Raw genomic sequence first — 22634 nt, forward strand, 5'->3', positions numbered from 1 at the left:
GAACGCTTTGAGGAGGAAGTGGTGGCAGAAGTGCCAGGCTGAGGTGGTGACAGGAGGGAGGCAGGGGCGGCCATGCTGAGCTGGGCTCTCCCAGAAGAGGCTCCCAGGGGAGTGCTCGTGGGCAGCCATGGAGTGAGGGTGTGGGCTCAAAGCACACACGGCCACAAAGGTGACATCCTGGGGACGCTGGGGTCCGACCGCATGGGGACTGCCCCCTTCTGGAAGCCCGCCTTTACCCTCTCCGGGTGTCTCTGGCAGGAAGTGGGCCACGTCCACTGGACCATGTCCAGTGCAGCCACACTCCGGAAGGAGCCTGGGTGTCCACCAGACACAAGCAGAACACGCTGCACAGGTGGACAACCGAGTCTATCCAGCCATGAAGAATGACATGGTGTCACTTGCTGGAAAATGGCTTGGAATTGGAGATGAGCGTGGGACGCAAAATGAACCAGACTCAGAAAGAAGAGCGGTTTCTTCAATAAATACTAAATAAGGAGACCCATAAGGTTTCGGGGAGATCCCCACAAAAGACGGCCCACACCTGTCATCCTAGCTACCCGGGAGGCTGAGATTTGAGAGTCACAGTTCAAAGCCAGCCTGGGCAGGAAAGTCTATGACTCTTATCCCCATCCCCCCCCCAAAAAAAGTGCCAGCAGTGGAGCTGTGTCTTGGGTGGTAGAGCGCGAACCACGTGTGGGAAAGCTAAGACAATGCCCAGGCCCTGAAAAGCCCCAGGGCCAACACAACACACACACACACACACACACACACCATGTACACATCACTAGAGTCATTAAAAGGATGTTTTTCAGTAGAAAACGAAGTCATTCAAATGAGGATTCATGGACAGAGAAACTGAACCTTTCAGCCCCGACTCCAGGCAGCTGCCCCCCCCCAGGGCCTTCAGTGCCCCTCCTCAGTCCGCCCTCCCAGCTCTCCCAGCTCAAGGTCAAGGCCTCTTCCCTGGGCTCCTCAGCTCCGGGCGTCCCTCTCCGGCCTGCTGTGCCGTCCGCCGCCGCCTCCCGTGCCCACAGCCTCTTGCTCCAGCCTGGACCCTCTTCCTGAGGAGCTGGTCCTCGGCCACGAGCCACGCCAGAGCCACCACGACCAGGAGCCCCAGACCAATGCGAACCAGATTTTGGGCTGTATGATCTCCAAGGATGAAGAATGACGTCAGAGGAGATGGGGTGGCGGCCCCCCCTCCCCTCCACACACAGGGCCCCGCCCGGGCTGCACGTACCCTGCTGCAGCCCCCGCCCTGGCGTGGGGGTGTAGTCTTCACAAGGACCCTCTGGACACAGGGGAAGGGACAAGGAAGGCGTGAGGGCCTGGCCCCAGCCCTGCATGTGCCTCGGACCCTCCGCCCCGTCCACGGTCACCCCACACTCCACTCGTCTGCAGGGGAAGCCACTGTTTCCAGTCAAGCAACCTCGGGAATCTCCCCTCCTCACCCAGACACCAAGTCAAACGAAGCTCTGAACACCCTTGATTTCTTTGGGCGGGGGTTCACGTGAGCCAGTCCTAGGGCTTGAGCTCAGGGCCTAGGCACTATCCTCGAGCTGTTTCATTCAAGGCTGGCGCTCTACCACTTGTGTCACACCCCCACTTCTGGTTTGGGGTCAGACAGGCTTTCCTGCCTGGGCTGGCATGGAACCTCAATCCTCCGGTCTCAGCCTCAGAAGCGCGCTCACTCCCCGGGTGCTCAGCCGAACACCGACATTCCCGACGTCACTGAGAAGCTTTGCCCCCCTCCCTGCCCCCGCCATGCTTGGAAGTGCCAGCTACTCACCCGGAGAAGAAGCAGGTGGGTCTGTGGTGGCCAAGCTGGCGTTCTCAACATCCCCTGGGAAGGAGATGACGCTAAGGATTTTGGTCTCCCTGCCTGTCCTCTCTCCAGAGTCCCACGAGCCATCAAACGTGTCCCCAGGAGTGGCCGTCCCCCAGGCTCTGCTGCAGCACTTCAGGTGGGGGGCGGGGCCTGGGCATTCTTCCCCCCTCTGCCCCCCCTTCGTGGGTCACACCTGTGACCATGGCCTTCCCCCCAGGCCGCCAGCCTCACCTGTGACCGCCAGCGTCACGGGCTTGCTGGGGAAAGACCACAGGTGGTCGTTGTAGGAGCCGAAGCATTGGTAGGTCCCTCGGTGGGAGAGGGTGGCAGGGCCCATGGAGAACTCTGCCTGCAGCACCCCCTTTCGGCGCTGCTGGTGGCGGGGCCACCCCTTCTTCAGCAGAAAGAACGTGGTGGTAGCCGTCTCCAGACGGCAGCAGAAGGTCACCGGCTCCCCCAAGGCCACTTGGGGCCCCGGATAGACGGACAGGGTGGGTGTGTCGTACAGGCCTGCAAGGGAAGGAAGGTGTTTGCAGCGTCTTCACTCAGCCCCCTCCAGCCACCCAGCAGCCAGCACCCGCAGCGCGGTCCAGTCAGGCCCTCTTCTGTTCCCTGGTGTGTGCACGGCCTGAACCGGCCTCCCTCAGCCCTCCGCTTCTACCTTCCATCTTCGAGGCCCTGCCAGTGTTTCCGCCTTTGATCCACCACTGTGGATGCCTCTTAGAAAGGTAAGAAGCAGAGCCCCTGCGCCAGACTCCGGGGAGGGGAAGCCCGCAGCGGTAGGTCCCGCCTGTGACCCCCCGCTGCTTGGAGGCTGAGATCAGGGGGTGTGTGAGACTTGGGTCTCAGTCCACAGCTGGGCAGTGTGGGGAACGCCTGCCATCTCAGCTGCTTGGGAAACTGGGATTGGATGAACCCTGATTACAGGTCGGCTGGCAGAAACGTTCCAGAGACCCCCATCTCCATAGAAAAAGCTGGAAGGATTCTTAGAGGGATGGTGGTAGAGGCCGGCCTGGACCGGAAGCAGGCTGTGCCTCAAAACAAAAGAAAACACAGATAACAAAACAGAGCTGGAAGATCTGGAGGTTTGGTTCCTCCAGAGGGGTGCTTGCCTAGGAACCCCAGGATGGCCCAGCCCATGCTCCCCTGGCCTCTGGCGGTGCCAGCACTCGCATCCCAGATTTGTGAGTGTGTGAGTGTGTGTTTGAGTGTGTGTCTGTGTGTCTGTGTGAGCGTGAGTGTGTGAGTGTGAGTGTGTGAGTGTGTGTGTGTCTGTGTGAATGTGTGTGTGAGTGTGTGTGTTGTCTGTGTGAGTGTGTGTGTGTCTGTGTGTGTGTGAGTATGAGTGTGTCTGTGTGTGTGTGCCCGTGCTGCAGCTTGAACTCAGAGCCTGGTCACCGCCCCTGAGCTTTCTGACTCCAGGCTGGCACTCAACCGTTTGAACCACAGCTCCATCTCCAGCTTTTTGGGGTGGCTCCTTGGTGATGAGTCTCACGGACGATCCTGCCCGGCCTGGCTTTGCACCATGAGCCTCAGATCTCAGCCTCCTGAGTGACAGGCTGGGGTGACAGGCGTCTTTTGAGGACACGGGGGCCGTCGACCGTGGGTGAGCCCCTCTCCCCACGCGCCCTGATGGCAGAGAAAGGCCCAGCGAGGCAGGGCTCAGCGTGGCCCCGAGCCTCAGAGAGGCAGGGCTCAGCGTGGCCCCGAGCCTCAGAGAGGCAGGGCTCAGCGTGGCCCTGAGCCTCCGGCCAGGGAGGTGCTCGGGCCACTGCGGGGAGGGCGGTCACCTGTCACCACCAGGTCCAGCGGGTCGCTGTAGTCTGACCACAGCTCTCCGCTGGAGTAGAGGCACCGGTACTGCCCGGCCGTGCCCTGCGTCGTGAGCTGGATGGGGAAGCTGGCTCTGCTGGTTTTCCCCGCCTTCCAGGTTCTCTGCACCGCATGGAGGCTGCCTTCAAAATGCAGCTGGAACTCCACCGCGTCCCGCGGGCCCCGGCACCAGATCTCCACCCGGCTTCCCACGGGAACCAGGTGGCTGGGCTTGGCCCAGATGGCAGGCTTCCAGAGCGGCTCTGGAAGGGGGAGAGGGAGAGCGTGGCGGTGCAGATGTCTCCCCTCACCCCGCTTCCACGTAGCTGCCCGCCTGGGGGCCTCCCAGCAAGATGGAGCCCTTCCGCCTCCCCAGGGTCCCCTCCGCCTCCCTGGGGGACCCCTCTGCCTCCCGCACCCCACCCCCCATGTTCTCTGGGACTCTGCGAAGGACTCACCGGCCTGTGAGCTGGTCTGGCTCAGGCACAGCCCTGGAACACAGCCTTGGTGAGATCTCCTGCATGGCTACCCGAACCCCACAGAGGACTCACCCCCCCCAGGGAGGACTCACCCCCCTCCACGGAGCACTCACCCATCCAGAGCAGGGCAGGGAGTCTGGACAGCATGGCACAGCGTCTGCCAGGCTGGTGTGGTGCCTGTGCCAGCACTGGGCCCAATTAGCCGGAAACACAGGATATGGGGGGGGGGGGATTTCACACCAAACTTAGCTTCTTACATGAGACTTCACAGCTCCCGCTGCATCTCTGGGCTTGAGGCATGGCGTGTGGGAAACGCCTTGATCTGCTGTGGTCTAACCAGATTCTCGCTCTTTAGATGGTCACTTATTTCTGAGTCAGCCCAGAGCATTTCTACAAGTTCTTTCCAGAGAAGGGGTGAGGCAGGCAGGACACTGGGCAAGGGGCCAAGAACAGAAGGGCGGCAGCAGAACAAACAAACAAACCAGCACCACAACTACAGAAAAGGTCTGACGTGGACTGGTGATGCGCGAGCATCCCGTCCTTGTATTTCCGTACGCTCTGGCAGGTTGACACTCTCCACCGGATTCTCACTTCTCCCCTCCCTTAGCCCAGTTTTCTTTCTTTTTATTTTTTTCTTTCTGCCAGTCCTGGGGCTTCAACTCAAGGCCTGGGCACAATATCTGAGGTTCTTTTGCTCAAGGCTAACGCTCTACCCCTTGAGCCACAGCGCCACTTCTGGCTTTTTCTGTGTATGTGGGACTGAGGAATGGAGCCCAGGGCTTCATGCATGCTAGGCAAGCCTCTGGCACTAAGTCACACTCCCAGCCCAACCCTCACTTTTCTTTTCATTTGTCTTTCTTTTTTTTTTTTTTTTTGGTCAGGTGTGGGATTTGAACTCTGGGCCTGGGCGCTGTCCCTGAGCTCTTCAGCTCATGGCTACCGCCCTACCCTTGAGCCAGGCCCCACTTCCTGTTTTCTAGAGGTTAATTGGAGGTAAGAGTCTCAGGTCCTTTTGTGCCCGGGCTGGCTTTGAACCTCGATCCTCAGATCTCAGCCTCCTGAGTAGCTAGGGTGACGGGTGTGAGCCTCTGCGCCCGGCTTTCAGGCAGATTTTGGCTCATTTCCTTACGTGCTGTTCTCTTGAGTCCTGAAGACTAAGGTTAAGATGGCAAATTGAGGACATAGTTTGAGATGTTGCCAAGATTTCCTAGAACTCTAAGGGGCTCCATCTTCAGCTCTCAGCTAGTGTTAACCAAGTTTTTCTGCCATGCCTGAACTAACTTCTGGGTCCGTCTGTCCCTGTCATACTGTCGTCACCTGATCATGAAGCATCCTTTGAGACTTCGCAGGCAGTGGGTGTGGTAGTGTTTTAGGAAAACTTCATTGGCAGGAAGGAATAGGTGGGAGATGTGATTGGACGGCCGTGTTTTGCTGACCTCTTGCTCTAGATCTGTTGGACATTCTGTCCACCAGGGGTTCTGGCCAGTTGTCCATCTCGGTGGGAAGACAGGGTCTTTTGCACGGAGGCCACCCATCTTCCACACAGCACGCTCCGGCTTGCAGATTCCTGATTGTGTACAGGAGAGAAACCAGTCACCATAGGTTACCCACGGTTCTGAGGCCCGCTGTCCTCATCCTGAGCTTGAGGAGAGGCCGAGGCCCCCAGGACGAGCCTTCCGGGCCTTTCTCTGGGATGGGAGGGACACAGCCTGGGCGTGGTCTGAGCTTAACACCCAAGCTCCATGGACGCCGAGGCTCATTTCCTGAGGATTCCCCAGGCCTCTGGGAAACCGCAGGGTCTGTTTTTTCCTGGTGCAAAGGTGACGACTCCACTCTATGCCGGTGACCTCCGGGGCCTTCTCCTCCGGAGCCTGGGGACAGTAAGTGTGGAGCGAGGGTGCACGCTGCTGCTGTGTTAAGAGAGTGAGACTTTCCACAAGGGGTGAGCTGGAGAGAACTCACCTCCCTGTCCACTTGCCCCCCTCCCCGCCCGCCCTGTGCAGTCCACGGCCTATTCCCACTCCACTCCTGCTTTGTAATTGGGGTAAGATCTGTGCACTTGGGGTTTGGGGAGCCACTCACCATGGGTGCTCACACCTCCTGGACCAGGAAGAACCCCAGAAAGACTCATGAAACAGAACCCACCAGCTCCTGCAAGCCCGGGGGCCTCAGGGTGCATTCCTGCTCTTGAAAACCAACCAGTCCCCATCAACGTCACCCCACCCACTGCGGGGGGGGGGAGGGGTGGGGGGGGCCAGGCCTCAGCTCCCTGCCCTTCCAATCCTGGCCACCCCAGGCTGAGGAGCGTGGGCAGCAGACCCCAAAACAGTGCACAGGATGTCCCAGCCAATCTGCCCAAGAGCTGACCACAGCACACAGAGCTGTGCCGCCAGCACTTCTCACCCCCGCCCGGAAGTGAGATGGCTTCCTGAAATGATCAGACCCAGACCTCCCTTTGCTAAGAACCATCACACTGGCCTTAATTAACAGCTTCCTCTGTGTGTGTGTGTCCTGATAATTGAACTCAGGGCACTCTACTACTCTGAGCCACAGGGCTACTTCTGGCTTTCTGGGGGTTCCTTGAGGGCTAGGAGTTTGGCCTCGAGGTAGTGCGTGCCTGCCTAGCATGCACAAAGACTGGGGTTTGATTTCTCAGTACCACAAACATAGAAGTGGTGCTGTGGCTCAGATGGTGGAGTTCTAGCCTTGAGAAAGCCCAAAGACAGTGCTCAGGCCCTGAGTTCAAGCCCCAGGTGTGGCAAGAAAAAGAAAAAAAGAAAACAAAAGAGTCTCACAGACTTTCCTGCCCAGGCTGGCTTTGAACTTCGACCCTCTTTCAGCCTCCCGAGTAGCTAGGATGACAGGCGTGAGACGGGCTTCTTGGCTGTCACAATGTCCTATGATTAGTATGTATCAATCGTACAAAATAACAAGATTCACGATCAACCTGTCTTATATGAAATAATATACATTCTACCTTTTGTAAGTATACACATTTCCCAGCTCCCTGTCGTGCTGCGTCTCACACCTACTGGCCCCTGGGTCACTTACCTTGTCACAGTGTTGGGACCTGTTTTGAAATGAAAGTATCCTGGTACTGGCAGGAAAATAGACCTGAAGATCAATGGAACAGATTAGAAGACCCAGAAATAAAACTTTTACATACTTGCACTCAGCTAATATTCAGCAAAGGAACCAAGGACATAGATTGGGGAAAAAAAACAAAAACAAAAACAAAAACATAGCCTCCTCAACTATTGGTGTTGGGAAAACTGGACAGCCATACACAGAAAACTAAAAGTGAGTCTCTGTTTGCACCATGCACTGAAGTTAATTCAAAGTGGATCAAAGACCACAATACCTGACCCACAACTCTGAAACTACTGCAAGACAGACTAGGAGAAACATTAGAATTTACAGGCCTAGCCAGGAACTTCCTGAATAGAATCCCAAGGACACAACAGATAGGGGGAGAGACTCAATAACTGGGACTACACTAAAATAAAGAGTTCTGTGCAGCTAAAGACATAGCTACCAAACTACAAGGTCAGCCAGCCAACTGGGAAAAGGTCCTGGCCAGCAGAACATTGGACAAGGCCTGATATCCAATACACACAGGCAGCTCAGGAACTAACCATTCCCAGAAACTAATAAGCCAGTCCCTAAATGGGCAAGGGAGCTAAGGAGAGACTCCTCAGGAGAAGAGGTAAGAATGGCAAGGAAACACACAGGAAATGCTCGGCATCCCTGGCCATAAAGGAAATGCAAATCAAAACAGCCCGGAGATACCATTTTACCTCGTTGGAATGGCCAATAGCCTGCATTCAGACAGCAACCAGTGCTGGGGGGATGAGGAGAAAGAGCAGCCCTACTGCATCAGTGGAGGAAGGAAACCTAGTGCCAGCACTCTGGACAGCAGGAAAGGGGAGAGTTGGGGGGGTGGTGAGAAACAGGCCAAAGGAGAGAAGGAGGAGGAGAGCAGGGAGGGAGAGGGGGAGGGAGAAGCAGGGAGGAGGAGAGGGAGATAAGAGACACGAGAGACCTTGGCACAGAAGGATCCGGTGGATTCCACGGCTCAGAAGTGTGGCGGAAATGCCTCAGCTGCTGGTTTCTGTCCAGTTCTGCCCCTAGAAGAGGAAAGAATGACGGGTGCAGGTGCAGCGTGGAGACTGGGGCTCTCCGTGGAGTACAGCTGGGACTGGACTTACGCAGTGGCCCAGGCTGGCCTCAAGGTCCTCGGCCCCCGAGTGCTGGGACTGCAGGCTGCAGCCCTGTGCCCAGGCTGCCACCCCATTCCTGTGGCCCTGCCCTCCTCCAGGCCCCGGCCGCCTGCTAGAGAGGAGGAGCGACAGGCCTGCCCCGGCCACAGTGCCAGCCAGCCCCGGAGCCAAGGCAGGCGTCTCAGGCGCAGATAAAGGCCCGGTGCCATGAGCTCATGGCCTGTCCCCGAGGTGATTATCATTTATGATTGCCGGCCACTGCCCCCGTAGCCTCGGATGTCGGCCTCGGGTTTAACTCCCCGAGGAGCTCTGACGGCCAGGGTGGCCGTGGACACCACGTGTGCACGTGTGCTGAGGAGCTGGGCGGGTGGGGTGGATGAATCCTGTTTCCTCAGCTGCCTTTCCACGTCTCCTGGGTGCACTGAGGCACAATCCCAGCATGCACCGGGGCGCCTGGGGCCTCCTGCTTATAAATCTGTCCAGGTGGGAGGAGATCACGAGCGACCTGGAGAAACTTTTGCTCTTGGCTTCCATGGGCAATTTGCATGACTCTCACTAGTGCCATGAGTGACTCCTCCTGTGGGACTCCTCAAAAGGAGAGAGGGAGGGACGGAGGGAGGGAGGGAGGGTATCAGAAAGCCTTCCTGTCTTCCGTCAGTGTAGGAGCCAAAGAGGAAAAATGGACAGTAGACAAGAAGATATAAAGCCAGATACTGGGAGTTCTCACATTTAATTCTAGCTCCCTGGAGGCTGTGATCTGAGGATTACAGTTCGAAGCCAGCCTTGCAACAAAATCTGAGACTTTTTTTTTTCAAAACCTGTCGTAAAGATGATGAACGGGGTGGGGGTGACTAACTCAAGTAAAGCGATGAGTACATTTCTTTTTGGACACGGTCACGAGTTCCAGTCTGAGACTCTTATCTCTAATTAATCATCATAAAGACTGAAAGTAGAGCTGTGGTTCAAGTGGTAGAGTGCCAGTTGTGAGGGGGGAGGGAGGAGGGGGCTGGAGGGTGGATCCCAACCACTGGGAGAAAGAAAGAGCTCCCTCCGTCCTCCCAGCCAGCAAACCCCAGGGAGAAGCCCACATCTACTGCCACCCAAGGGGAGCCAGGGTCGCACATGGCAGGAAAGCAGCAAAAACTTAAAAATAAACACACAGAGCCTGGAAATGAAGAGAGAATCCCGAACCCAACCTGCCCGGGTACCAACCATCCACTTACACAAAGTCTCCAGGGACACTGCAGGGTGGGGGGCAGCCCCTCCTCCATGCAGGGCACGGGGAGGTGACGCCCCGGCAGAAGAATTGAGGGAGGGCACTTTTGCCCCCCGGAATGAAAGCTCCGCATCTCAAGACAGGGGCAGGACTGACCCAGAGCCGGCCCCGCTGGGCGCCCGTCCTCCCCCAGCTGCTCCAGAGGCCGCGGCCCAGGCCTGAGCCCCAGCGCTCCCGCCCGGCTCTCAAGAAAGACTCAAGGCCGCTGCTCCTCATCCGTTTCATCTCCTTTTATTGAAATGACAGGAGGGTGGCAGTTCCATGCAGCGCACAGTAGGTGCTTGCTTCCCACACACTCACACCCTTCTCATGGTTTCTCCTCATTCCCCCCCAACTGCTCTTTAGAGGATCTGCTCTCTTCTTTATCCACTCAGGGAGACCCTGAGCACCCCGCGTTCAGCGTGGCCTGGGACCAGCTCTTCTCCACTGCGGGTGCAGGGTGGCTGCCCCTGGCCTGGTTTCTGAAACTCGCCATCTTCCTCATCTCACTGCAGGCCCCGGGGAGGCCCGGGGTTCTGTGTGAGGCGTCCACGAGCTCGGAGTACAGCACAGGAGCACCTCCCACACCCCCGGGGACGTCTCCATCCCGGGGAGGGGGCCGCTGTCCCCACGAGAGGGCCACCCTGCACAGCTGGGCATAGGTCACGTCCCCGGGGGCCTGCAGGAGAGATGTGGAGGGAAGGAGAGCTGAGCCTGGTGTTGGGGTCCTGGGGTCCCCGAGAACACGGGGAATCGCCTGACCATCACCTCTCTTGCCCCTCCTGTCTCTTGGCCTTCCTGGGTGGAGGAGGCTCAGCGGGGCTGGGGAGGCCTCAACAGGGGAAGGGGTGCAGAGGGCTCCCGCCCCTCCCTGCTACCCCCTCTCCGCTGAGCTCCTCCTGGGACCTTGTTCCACAGGTGACCCAGGCACTGGTCACAAGCTTGGGTGACATATGTTGTTCTCAGGGCCCTGGGGCTCTGTCGCCCCCTCCCCCTTCCTGCCCCCCCTGACCCTCCCTCACTGGCCTGCGCACACTTCCCACCATCCTGGAGAAAGCGCTCGCTCCTACCCAGGACCTGCACTGCCTGGCCCTGACTCCCGAGGTGCAGGGCCTCTGCCAGGACAGCTCCCCAGCCCCTGAGGCTCAGGCTGGGGCCTCTGTGTCCCTTCCCTTCCCCTCTCTTCCCCTCCTTCTCCTCCCTTCCCCACCCTTTCCCTCCTTTCTCCTCTATTTCCCCTCCCCTCCCCTTCCCTTCTTCTCCCTTCCCCTTCCTCTCCCCTCCCCTCCCTTCCAGGCCTCCCTCACCCCGACAGCATTTCCCTTCCTGGCCCTCAGCCTGGACTCCTCCCCTGGTGGGAGCTCAGGGTGGGTGGGGCTTCTGCTGTCTGGGAGCAGAGAGCAGGGCCTCGGGGGAGGGGCTTGGAGGAGGGAGGGGCCAGGGGTCCTGGAGCTCACACAGGAGTGGGGTCTGTCCTGAGTGAGGACACTGGGGGGGGGGACAGGGAAGGGAGCAGGGGACACGCGGGGAGACAGAAGCTCCCGGGGGGGGGGGGCAGGGTCTCACCCTCCCGTCCAGCTCCACCCCATCCAGGGGCTCTGAGTCCTTCCCGGGAGAACCTGCAGAGACAGGACAGGACCAGGTCACCTGCTGACCAAAACCCCCGGAACCCCAGAGCCTGGGCAGGGGCACAGCAGGTGTGGGGACGCTGGCTGCACAGGAGGGACGCTGTCCCCAGCCAGCACCTCAGCCTGCCACACAGCCTGCCCCCTGTGACCCCCAGCCCTCCCGCCTGCCCCTGCTCACCAGGCCTCTGGCCTTTGCTCTGCCGCCTGTGTCTGCTGTGTCTGAGGAAGAGGAGGAGGAAGAGGAGGAGGAGGAAAAGGCCCAGCAGGGGGAGGAGGACCAGGGACACCGCCCAGGAGTGGGGCTTCTTCTCCAGTCCTTGGGCAGAAGGGAGCCTCGAATGAGGATGGACGCTCGGGATTGAAACCTGGGCCTGGCCTCCCCATGAAGCCCCACAGCTCACCCGGCCTCCACATGGAGCCCCCACTTACCTCCCTGGTGACCAGACCACCTGGGGTGAGGGCTGCTGTGGGAGGGGAGGGGTTGGGCTCTGTGTTCCCCCCTTCTCTCTGCCTGCTCTGAGCCAGGCTGGGTACCAGCTGACCCTCTGTCCTGAGCCCACCTTCATGGAGCCTCACGCTCCCTGCCCTGGCGACCTGGGGACCCCCACATCTGCCAGGGCCCAGACCCCAGGTGAGCTGACAGCCCTGGGGTCAGGACTGAGGCCCCTGACCTGGTGTTGGGGTGACTGCAGAGGGGGTGGGCCAGGGGCATCCTCAGATCCTAGGCGGTGGAGGTGCTGTGCCACACTTGGGGACCCCACACCCACCCCCCCTAACGCCTGCACCCCATCCCAAAAAGACTTCCCAGCGCCAGCCTGGAAACTTCTGGATGGCACATCAGGGGTGGCACCACTCTGTCTGCCCTGCCCAGGCCACCAGGGCTCCAGGACCCCCCACATCTCTGTCTTGGGAGCATAAGGATCCTTTCAGCCCCAAAAGCCTGGGTTAGGGGTGGCCTGGCCTGGTTCTGTGAGCACCAGGACTCCCTGGGCTGTGACCACGGGGAAGAAAAGGCACCCATTCCCTCCCCTCCCCTCCCCGCTCTTCTCCTCCTCCTCCCCTCCTCTCCCCTCCCCCCCTCCATGGGGACTGAGTTCCCAGCACCCAGGGAGATTTCCACCTGCCGCTGCTGAGCTGGGGACATGGATCTGAGACACGGGCTGGACAGAGGAGATTGGTCCCAGGGGCTCCCCGCCAGGCAGACCCAGGCCCTGCTCCCTGGGGCCAGGCCTCTGGGATGGGGAGGCTGTGCCGGAGAATTGTCCTGCAGAGGAGGGGGACAGGGGTCACCAGCCAGCTCTGAGCAGAGAATGGCCAGGCAGCGCTGGGCCCTCAGGCTCTGCCCCCCAACCCTTCCCCTTTTAAGTCCCTTTCCGGCTGTGACCCCCAGCTCCTCATCTGGGGTCATCCTGCAGAATGGGGACCCTGAGTGACCTCTGCCTGGACCAAGGACCTCATTGATGGGAAGGTGGCCTGAGACCCCACCGTTCACCAGACAGGACGCTGGGGGCCGAGGGGTGCAGCTGCCCCTCCCCAGACAGAGCAAATGAGTCATAGCTGACTCCAGAGGCCCCTGGTGGTCAGGTGTCTCTGCTCCTCCTGTGGAGCTCCGGCCTCTCCGTGTCCTTCCGTGGTCAGGATGGAGGCCTCAGATCCCTGTGGAGCCACCTGTGGAGGGTGACCTTCCCTCCGCGGTCCCCAGGGCTGGCAGGGCCCAGAGCCCGGCCTGCTGCAGTGCTTGCCAGGAGACAGGAGGCGGTGTGTGAAATGCCCCACATCACCCCTGAACTAAGACCCCTCTCCTGAGGGCAGAGCCAGGTGGGGCCCCCGGAGTGTCCCCTCACCTGTCACCACCAGCCTCAAGGGCTCACTGAAGTCTGACCAGCCAGCAGGGCCGAGGTAGACGCACTGGTAGCGCCCTGCCTCATCCTCTGTCATGGACGGGATGAAGAAGGCGGCCCTGCTCCCTGGCTTGTCTGGGCTTCTTGAGAACCAATGCACTCTGCCTTCTTTTCTCAGTAGACGGTATGCCTGGGCCTCTGGGTCCCCCTCACACCACAGGGTCACAGGCCTTCCATGGGGGACCACAGGGCGTGGCTCAGCCCAGAGCACCGGTCTAGGGAGAACCCCTGAAAGGACATCAGAGACTGGAGCCCAGAACTCCCCTCCATGGCCCCAGGCGTCCCCAGCCCAGCCCCACCCGCTGACCCCATCATCGCCACCCAGGTTGGGCTCTGTCCCCGGGAGGAAGGGATACTCACCCGGCTGTCTATGGGCTGCAGAGTCCATGCTCAGGCCTAGGAGAGAGTTGGTCACCATGACCGCACCCCCCCCCGCACCCCCGGATTCCCACCCCTGGTTCCCTGAGGGAGCAGGGCCTATCGGCGCTGCCAGGGCGAGCTCACCTAGGCACAGCAGGATGGCGAGGCCTGGCATCATGGCAGCGTCCTCACGGTGGCTGAGTGAATGCAGACATCCGGGCAGGCTATGCCAGGATGTGGCCGCGTGGTGGGTGGGCTGTCCTTGTCATGAGATGTCACACCAGGTTTCTGTCACCCCAGGTGCCCGCCCTGGCCTGAACTTCTTCTCTGACCCATCGTCATCACCTCTGCAGCACAGAACCACACAGGTGGGGACACTGGGGACGTTTTCCTGAGACCCCTGCAGGCTCTGCTCTGGGGACCTGGGTCCCACCTGCAAGGTCCAGCTGAGAAACCCACCTGCAGCTGACCGCAGGACTGTGGGCAGCGAGGGGACCAGGGCCCCAGCACCTGACCAGGGAGGACAGTGGGGGCCAGTGGGCTCGGGGACGCTGCTCACAAGAACAGGAGGCAGAGGACAGGATGTGGGGGGGACAACCCCCAGGACACAGCTGAGTCTGGGAGAGCGGTGGCCACCACTGGCCTCTCATGGAGAGCAGGGACACCCGGGGTCTTCTGTTCGTTTTTTAAGTTAAGGATTCTTATGATGATCATTACAGTTGCCAGGCCGGGGTCTTGAACTCAGGGCCTGGCCTCTGTGCTTGGACTTTCTCAAGGCCAGGCCTCTACCACTTGAGCCACAGCACTACTTGTGGCTTTTTGGTGCTCAGTTGGAGATGAGAAGGTCACAGATTTTTCTGGCTCTGAACCATGATCCTCAGATCTCAGATGCTGCAGTAGATGAAATTACAGATGTGATCACAAACACCCAACTGTGCTGTATTTGATTCGACTCTATTTTGCCTTTTGTCTGTCATGGATTTGACTCAGGGCCCGAATCCTGTCCTGGACTTCTTTTGCTCTGTCCAGCGCTCTACCTGTGCAGGCCCCGTCCACTTCCACCTCTCTGCTGGTTCCATGGAGAGGAGAAGGTCAGGGATTCTCCTGCCAGGCTGGCTTCAAACCTGCATCCTCAGCCCTCAGCCTCCTGAGTCTCTGGATTACAAGCACAGGCCACCAGGGCCTGGGTACTTTGTATTTTCATGACAATGTCCCACAGGATGTTTCCTTTCTGATCTTGTGTGTTAGGTCTTCCACCTCACACAGCAGTCTGTCCTCCCCTCCCCGCCGCCCTCTCTGGCTTACCTCTTCTATTTCCCTCTCTCTCATTTTTCTATGGTCTGATTAGGCCTGGCTCTCCCTCTCCCTGTATCTCAGGTGTTGGGTCACAGGGACCCGGGGCTTGCTGAGACATGGGGTGATTGCTGTGACCCTCAGCTGTCTTTGAGCAGGTGAGCAGGAACTGGGGAGCGGGTGGGAAAGCCCTGCCAGGGGCCACCCAGGATGCATGAGCAGAGGTCTGTGCTGGGTACACTGGGCGCTAAGTACATTCTCTTGGAAATCCACCTGGAGCGAAAAGCCCTGAGCATAGTGTATGAAGAATGTGGATTATTACATACACAATATTTATCTCTCAGGGTCATGAGCAGGCCAGAGCCCTGACCGACTCAGCACTCCATCCCCAAGTGACCACACAGCCCTGCCGGTCAGGGAAGGACACAGGTGTGGGGAGCAGAGGAGGTGACAGCGCCACCCCCAGAACCGGTGTTGTCCTCCAGAGCAATGGGCACCCGTGCTGAGGAGCTGGGCGGGTGGGCTGGATGAATTCGGTTTCCTCGGCAACTTTTCCACCTCTCCTGGGTGCACTGAGGCACAATCCCAGCATGCATCGGGGCGCCTGTGGCCTCCTGATTATAAATCTCCCCAGGTGGGAGCAGATCACGAGTGACCCAGAGAAACTTTTGCTCGTGGCTTACATGGGCAATTTGCATGACTCTCACTAGTGCCATGAGTGACTCCTCATGTGTGACTCCTCAGAAAGGAGGGAGGGAGTGATGGAGGGAGGGAGAGAGACAGATACAGAGACAAAGCGAAACAGAGAGAGAGACAGAGAGAGAAAGTATCAGAAAGCCTTCTTGTCTTGCGTCAGTGTAGTAGCCAGGAGGAGAAATGGACAGTAGACAAGAAGATATAAAGCCAGACACTGGGAGTTCTCACATTTAACTCTAGCTCCCTGGAGGCTGTGATCTGAGGATTACAGTTCGAAGCCAGCCCTGCAACAAAATCTGAGACTTTTGTTTTTTCAAAACCTATTGTAAAGATGATGAACGGGGTGGGGGGTGACTAACTCAAGTAAAGCGATGAGTACATTTCTTTTTGGACACGGTCACGAGTTCCAGTCTGAGACTCTTATCTCTAATTAATCATTGTAAAGGCTGAAAGTAGAGCTGTGGTTCAAGTGGTAGAGTGCCAGTTATTAGGGGGAGTTGGAGGGGACTGGAGGGTGGATCCCAGCCACTGGGAGAAAGAAAGAGCTCAAAGACAGAGCCCAGGGTCCCCCACACCCTAAAATAAAATATAAGCTCTGGCAAGCTGCTGATGGCTGACAACTATAACCCCAGCTACGCAGAGGCTGAGGTCTGAGGATCGCACGCCGAGACAGTCCAGGCACCACAGCCCATGAGCCCTGATCTCCTACAAATTATTCAGAAATAGCTGGAAGTGGCACTGTGGCTCAGGAGGTATAGCGGTAGCGTTGAGCACAAAGAGGCTCAGGGACAGAACCCAGGCCCAGAATTGAAGCTCCAGGACCAACAAAAATGCCACAAAAATTGTATACAATATAATATTTATATACACACGTGGGTTATCAGATGATACAAGGACTTTTTTTGGGGGGGGGTGGCGTTGGTCCTGCAGCTAGAACTCTGGGCCTGGACGCTGTCTCTGAGCTCTTCAGCTGCCACTCTGCCCGTTGAGCCTCAGCTCCACATCCGGTTTTCTGGAGGTTAATTGGAGAGAAGAGTCTCCTGGACTTTCTTGCCTTGGCTGGCTTTGAACCTCTGTCCTCAGATCTCAGCCTCCTGAGTAGCCAGGATGACAGGCGTGAGCACCAGCGCCGGGCAGGTCATTCACGTGTAATCTTGCTCATCCGGGGTCTTCCGCCAGGTCGCTGGTGTCCACAGGCCTGGGCACACAGCCTCTGTGCCGCGTCTAAGCTCCTCACCCAGGAGAACACTTGGGGGCAGGGGTGAGCACGGGCAAGGTGCTCAGGGGTGGAGAAGGGCCTGCGTCTTCCTCTGTGAGCAAGTCCTCTGCTCCAGGCTCCAGAGACGCCGGCCTGGTGGAGCAGCTGCTGCAGGCCGGCCTTGATGGAGACGCAGGCCTGGGGGCCCCTGGCTGGGCCTTCGCCCTTGTCACTGTCCCTGCATTGACCATGGTGCATCTCCTCAGGCCTTTCAGCTGCTGGGGACCCGAGGAGCCTCTTCCCCTCGCTGTGAGTCCAGGCTCCGGTGTCTGCAGGGGTGAGGAGGGTGCCAGCCTGTCCCTGCTCGCTGATACCCAACTTCCCTGCCCATCACCACAGCCTCAGAGAACAGACAGGGACAGCAGCACACAGGCCTTTGGGTGTCACCCTCCAGGTGACAGGGACAGCAGCACACAGGCCTTTGGGTGTCACCCTCCAGGTGACAGGGACAGCACTGCACAGGCCTTCGGGTGTCCTCTCGGTGGTGGGGGCCCCTGCTCCTAGCACGTGTCTCACATCTGTTCCAGGAAGATTTGGCTCTGTCTCTCAGGCCCTCAGCTGTGGCCGTCCTCCCTCCCATCCTCCCTCCTGCAGCCAGCATACCCCGGGGAGAAGCCCGCATCTACTGCCACCCAAGGGGAGCCAGGGTCGCACATGGCAGGAAAGCAGCAAAAACTTAAAAATAAACACACAGAGCCTGGAAATGAAGAGAGAATCCTGAACCCAACCTGCCCGGGTACCAACCATCCACTTAGACAAAGTCTCCAGGGACACTGCAGGGTGGGGGGCAGCCCCTCCTGCATGCAGGGCACGGGGAGGTGACGCCCCGGCAGAAGAATTGAGGGAGGGCACTTTTGCCCCCCAGAATGAAAGCTCCGCATCTCAAGACAGGGGCAGGACTGACCCAGAGCCGGCCCCGCTGGGCGCCCGTCCTCCCCCAGCTCCTCCAGAGGCCGCGGCCCAGGCCTGAGCCCCAGCGCTCCCGCCTGGCTCTCAAGAAAGACTCAAGGCCGCTGCTCCTCATCCGTTTCATCTCCTTTTATTGAAATGACAGGAGGGTGGCAGTTCCATGCAGCGCACAGTAGGTGCTTGCTTCCCACACACTCACACCCTTCTCATGGTTTCTCCTCATCCCCCCTCAACTGCTCTTTAGAGGATCTGCTCTCTTCTTTATCCACTCAGGGGGGCCCTGAGCACCCCGCGTTCAGCGTGGCCCGGGCTCAGTGCTTCTCCACTGCGGGGTGCAGGGTGGCTGCCCCTGGCCTTGTTTCTGAAACTCGCCATCTTCCTCATCTCACTGCAGGCCCCGGGGAGGCCCGGGGTTCTGTGTGAGGCGTCCACGAGCTCGGAGTACAACACAGGAGCACCTCCCACACCCCCGGGGACGTCTCCATCCCGGGGAGGGGGCCGCTGTCCCCGCGAGAGGGCCACCCTGCACAGCTGGGCATAGGTCACGTCCCCGGGGGCCTGCAGGAGAGATGTGGAGGGAAGGAGAGCTGAGCCTGGTGCTGGGGTCCTGGGGTCCCCGAGAACACGGGGAATCGCCTGACCATCACCTCTCTTGCCCCTCCTGTCTCTTGGCCCTTCCTGGGTGGAGGAGGCTCAGCCGGGCTGGGGAGGCCTCAACAGGGGAAGGGGCGCAGAGGGCTCCCGCTCCTCCCTGCTCAGCTCCTCCTGGGCCCGTGTTCCACAGGTGGCCCAGGCACTGGTCACAAGCTTGGGTGACATATGTTGTTCTCGGGGCCCTGGGGCTCTGTCGCCCCCTCCCCACTCCTGCCCCCCCTCTGACCCTCCCTCACTGGCCTGGGCACACTTTCCACCATCCTGGAGAAAGCGCTCGCTCCTACCCAGGACCTGCACTGCCTGGCCCTGACTCCCGAGGTGCAGGGCCTCTGCCAGGACAGCTCCCCAGTCCCTGAGGCTCAGGCTGGGGCCTCTGTGCCCCTTCCCTTCCCCTCTCTTCCCCTCCTTCTCCTCCCTTCCCCACCCTTTCCCTCCTTTCTCCTCTATTTCCCCTCCCCTCCCCTTCCCTTCTTCTCCCTTCCCCTTCCTCTCCCCTCCCCTCCCTTCCAGGCCTCCCTCACCCTGACAGCATTTCCCTTCCTGGCCCTCAGCCTGGACTCCTCCTCTGGTGGGAGCTCAGGGTGGGTGGGGCTTCTGCTGTCTGGGAGCAGAGGGCAGGGCCTCGGGGGAGGGGCTTGGAGGAGGGAGGGGCCAGGGGTCCCGGAGTTCACACAGGAGTGGGGTCTGTCCTGAGTGAGGACACTTGGGGGGGGACAGGGAAGAGAGCAGGGGACATGCGGGGACACAGAAGCTCCGGGAGGGGGGGCAGGGTCTCACCCTCCCGTCCAGCTCCACCCCATCCCGGGGCTCTGAGTCCTTCCCGGGAGAACCTGCAGAGACAGGACAGGACCAGGTCACCTGCTGACCAAAACCCCCGGAACCCCAGAGCCCGGGCAGGGGCACAGCAGGTGTGGGGACGCTGGCTGCACAGGAGGGACGCTGTCCCCAGCCAGCACCTCAGCCTGCCACACAGCCTGTCCCCTGTGACCCCCAGCCCTCCCGCCTGCCCCTGCTCACCAGGCCTCTGGCCTTTGCTCTGCCGCCTGTGTCTGCTGTGTCTGAGGAAGAGGAGGAGGAAGAGGAGGAGGAGGAAAAGGCCCAGCAGGGGGAGGAGGACCAGGGACACCGCCCAGGAGTGGGGCTTCTTCTCCAGTCCTTGGGCAGAAGGGAGCCTTGAATGAGGAGGGCGCCCTGTAAATGAGCACCTACTGTGTGTGGGATGGACGCTCGGCCCCTCCAGCCTCACCATCCTGCCACAGGCAACTGAAACCAGCCAGGTGGCAGGGGAGGAAACTGAGGCTCCCCCCACCCCTACCACCCTCCGGGGGGACTAAGTTCCCAGCACCCAGGGAGATTTCCACCTGCTGCTGCTGAGCTGGGGACATGGATCTGAGACACGGGCTGGACAGAGGAGATTGGTCCCAGGGGCTCCCCGCCAGGCAGACCCAGGCCCTGCTCCCTGGGGCCAGGCCTCTGGGATGGGGAGGCTGTGCCAGAGAGTTGTCCTGCAGAGGAGGGGGACAGGGGTCACCAGCCAGCTCTGAGCAGAGAATGGCCAGGCAGCGGTCGGCCCTCAGGCTCTGCCCCCCCAACTCTTCCCCTTTTAAGTCCCTTTCCGGCTGTGAACCCCAGCTCCTCATCTGGGGTCATCCTGCAGAATGGGGACCCTGAGTGACCTCTGCCTGGACCAAGGACCTCATGGATGGGAAGGTGGCCTGAGACCCCACCGTTCACCAGACAGGACGCTGGGGGCCGAGGGGTGCAGCTGCCCCTCCGCAGACAGAGCAAATGAGTCATAGCTGACGCCAGAGGCCCCTGGTGGTCAGGTGTCTCTGCACCTCCTGTGGGGCTCCGGCCTCTCCGTGTCCTTCCGTGGTCAGGACAGAGGCCTCAGATCCCTGTGGAGCCACCTGTGGAGGGTGACCTTCCCTCCGTGGTCCCCAGGGCTGGCAGGGCCCAGAGCCCGGCCTGCTGCAGTGCTTGCCAGGAGACAGGAGGCGGTGTGTGAAATGCCCCCACATCACCCCTGAACTAAGACCCCTCTCCTGAGGGCAGAGCCAGGTGGCCCTGTCACAGTGTCCCCTCACCTGTCACCACCAGCCTCAGGGGCTCACTGAAGTCTGACCAGCCAGCAGGACTGAGGTAGATGCACTGGTAGCGCCCTGCCTTGCCCTCTGTCATGGACGGGATGAAGAAGGCGGCCCTGCTCCCTGGCTTGTCTGGCGTTGTTGACTTATACCACACTCTGCCTTCTTTTCTCAGTAGACGGTATTCCTGGGCCTCTGGGTCCCCCTCACACCACAGGGTCACAGGCCTTCCCCGGGGGACCACAGGGCCTGGTTCAGCCCAGAGCACCGGTCTAGGGAGAACCCCTGAAAGGACATCAGAGACTGGAGCCCAGAACTCCCCTCCAAGGCCCCAGGCGTCCCCAGCCCAGCCCCACCCGCTGACCCCATCGTCCCTGCCCCGGGTTCCAACTTTCCCCAGGGAAGAGTGAACACTCACCCAGATGCCTTTGGGCGGCAGAGTCCCTGCTCAGGCCTGGAAGGGATTTGGTTCCTGTGAGCGCAGCCCCCCTGACCCAGGTCTCCTACCTGTGGTTCCCGGAGGGAGCAGGGCCTGTCGGGAATGTGGCCCTGACCCCTGCCCATCCAGGGCGAGCTCACCTAGGCACAGCAGGATGGCGAGGCCGGGCGTCATGGCAGCGTCCTCAGGGTGGCTGAGTGAATGCAGACATCCGGGCAGGCTGCGCCAGGATGTGGCCGCGTGGTGGGCGGGCTGTCCTTGTCATGAGATGTCACAGCAGGTGTCCGTCACCCTGGCTGCCCGCCCTGGCCTGAACTCCTTCTCTGACCCACAGTCATCACCTCTGTAGCACAGGACCACACAGGTGGGGACACTGGGGACGTTTTCCTGAGACCCCTGCAGGCTCTGCTCTGGGGACCTGGGTCCCACCTGCAAGGTCCAGCTGAGAAACCCACCTGTAGCTGACCCCAGGCCTGTGGGCAGCGAGGGGACCAGGGCTCCAGCACCTGACCAGGGAGGACAGTGGGGGCCAGTGGGCTCGGGGATGATGCTCACAAGAACAGGAGGCTGAGGACAGGGTGTGGGTGGGGGACAACCCCAGGACACAGCTGAGTCTGGGAGAGCGGTGGCCACCACTGGCCTCTCATGGAGAGCAGGGACACCCGGGGTCTTCTGTTCGTTTTTTACGTTAAGGATTCTTATGATGATCATTACAGTTGCCAGACCAGGGTCTTGAACTCAGGGCCTGGCCTCTGTGCTTGGACTTTCTCAAGGCCAGGCCTCTACCACTTGAGCCACAGCACTACTTGCAGCTTTTTGGTGCTCAGTTGGAGATGAGAAGGTCACAGATTTTTCTGGCTCTGAACCATGATCCTCAGATCTCAGATGCTGCAGTAGATGAAATTACAGATGTGATCACAAACACCCAACTGTGCTGTATTTGATTTGACTCTATTTTGCCTTTTGTCTGTCATGGATTTGACTCAGGGCCCGAATCCTGTCCTGGACTTCTTTTGCTCTGTCCAGCGCTCTACCTGTGCAGGCCCCGTCCACTTCCACTTCCCTGCTGGTTCCATGGAGAGGAGAAGGTCAGGGATTCTCCTGCCAGGCTGGCTTCAAACCTGCATCCTCAGCCCTCAGCCTCCTGAGTCTCTGGATTACAAGCACAGGCCACCAGGGCCTGGGTACTTTGTATTTTCATGACAATGTCCCACAGGATGTTTCTTTTCCGATCTTGTATGTGAGGTCTTTCATCTCAGCTGAGAAGACCCAGCTGGCAAGGAGAAGAGGGAGGTGGGCGGTGAGGCCACCTCTGCCCTCAGTCACCTGTGGCTCCCGGGCACGAGATACTGGGAAAGGATTTTGGGTCCCGCACTGGTCTGCTGCCTCCCCGTGCTGTGCCATGCTGTTTGGGGTGAGGCAGAGCTCAAGCCTGCAGAAGGAAGGACAGCCATGCTGGCTGGAGTGCAGGTACCTCAGACCGGAGCTATGGCAGCCTTGGACCTGCTCAGCCCAGACCCAGGTGGTGGTGGAGGAGCCGCTTCTGGACACCCCAGTCTCCAACACCCGAGTCCTGGGGGGCCCCAGCCCCATGCCCTCCAGCCCTGTGCCCTCCCGCCCAGCTCTGCGTCTGCCCCGCTCTAGGCCCGGCTCTGGGCTGCTGGCTCCTGGTTCACTGCCTGCCGGAAAACACACTCAGCTCTGTCCCTCTCCAAGTCCACACCCCTGGTCTGCACCTAGAGAGCATCAGGACCAGGCCTTGCACCCCGCCATCACCAGGCCCCGGGTCGGGGGTTCTGACCACAGGGGCTGTGA

At 59.9% G+C, this 22634-nt stretch overlaps 1 protein-coding gene across 1 annotated transcript; it reads right to left on the bottom strand.

Moving 5' to 3' along the window:
• Positions 1–861: 861 nt before the first annotated feature.
• Positions 862–20993, bottom strand: LOC150043408 (uncharacterized). Its single transcript, XM_090321948.1, has 22 exons — positions 20888–20993; positions 20381–20770; positions 19655–19798; positions 19311–19448; positions 19071–19123; positions 17909–18197; positions 16710–16999; positions 15246–15348; positions 13765–13993; positions 13628–13680; positions 13067–13519; positions 12343–12486; positions 11161–11213; positions 10105–10273; positions 8592–8760; positions 8328–8448; positions 4233–4296; positions 3619–3903; positions 2060–2338; positions 1790–1843; positions 1241–1291; positions 862–1152 (listed from the first exon to the last, which is right to left on the bottom strand). The coding sequence occupies exons 1-22, from the start codon at positions 20991–20993 to the stop codon at positions 950–952; spliced, it is 3840 nt and encodes a 1279-aa protein (XP_090178074.1). The 3' UTR covers positions 862–949.
• Between the last annotated feature and the right edge of the window lie 1641 nt (positions 20994–22634).

Source organism: Megascapheus bottae, chromosome 31 (assembly GCF_031878675.1).
Source record: "Megascapheus bottae isolate mThoBot1 chromosome 31, mThoBot2.hap1, whole genome shotgun sequence".
NCBI lineage: Eukaryota > Metazoa > Chordata > Mammalia > Rodentia > Geomyidae > Megascapheus > Megascapheus bottae.

Coding starts and splice junctions, on each gene's coding strand:
- LOC150043408 (XM_090321948.1), bottom strand. CDS start 20,993: ATGACGCCCGGCCTCGCCATCCTGCTGTGCCTAGGTGAGCTCGCCCTG. Junction 15,349..16,709: donor GCCCCCAAGTGTTCTCCTGG/GTGAGGAGCTTA, acceptor ATTGTGCCTCAG/TGCACCCAGGAGAGGTGGAA. Junction 12,487..13,066: donor CTTGAGGCTGGTGGTGACAG/GTGAGGGGACAC, acceptor CCTCCTCTGCAG/GACAATTCTCCGGCACAGCC.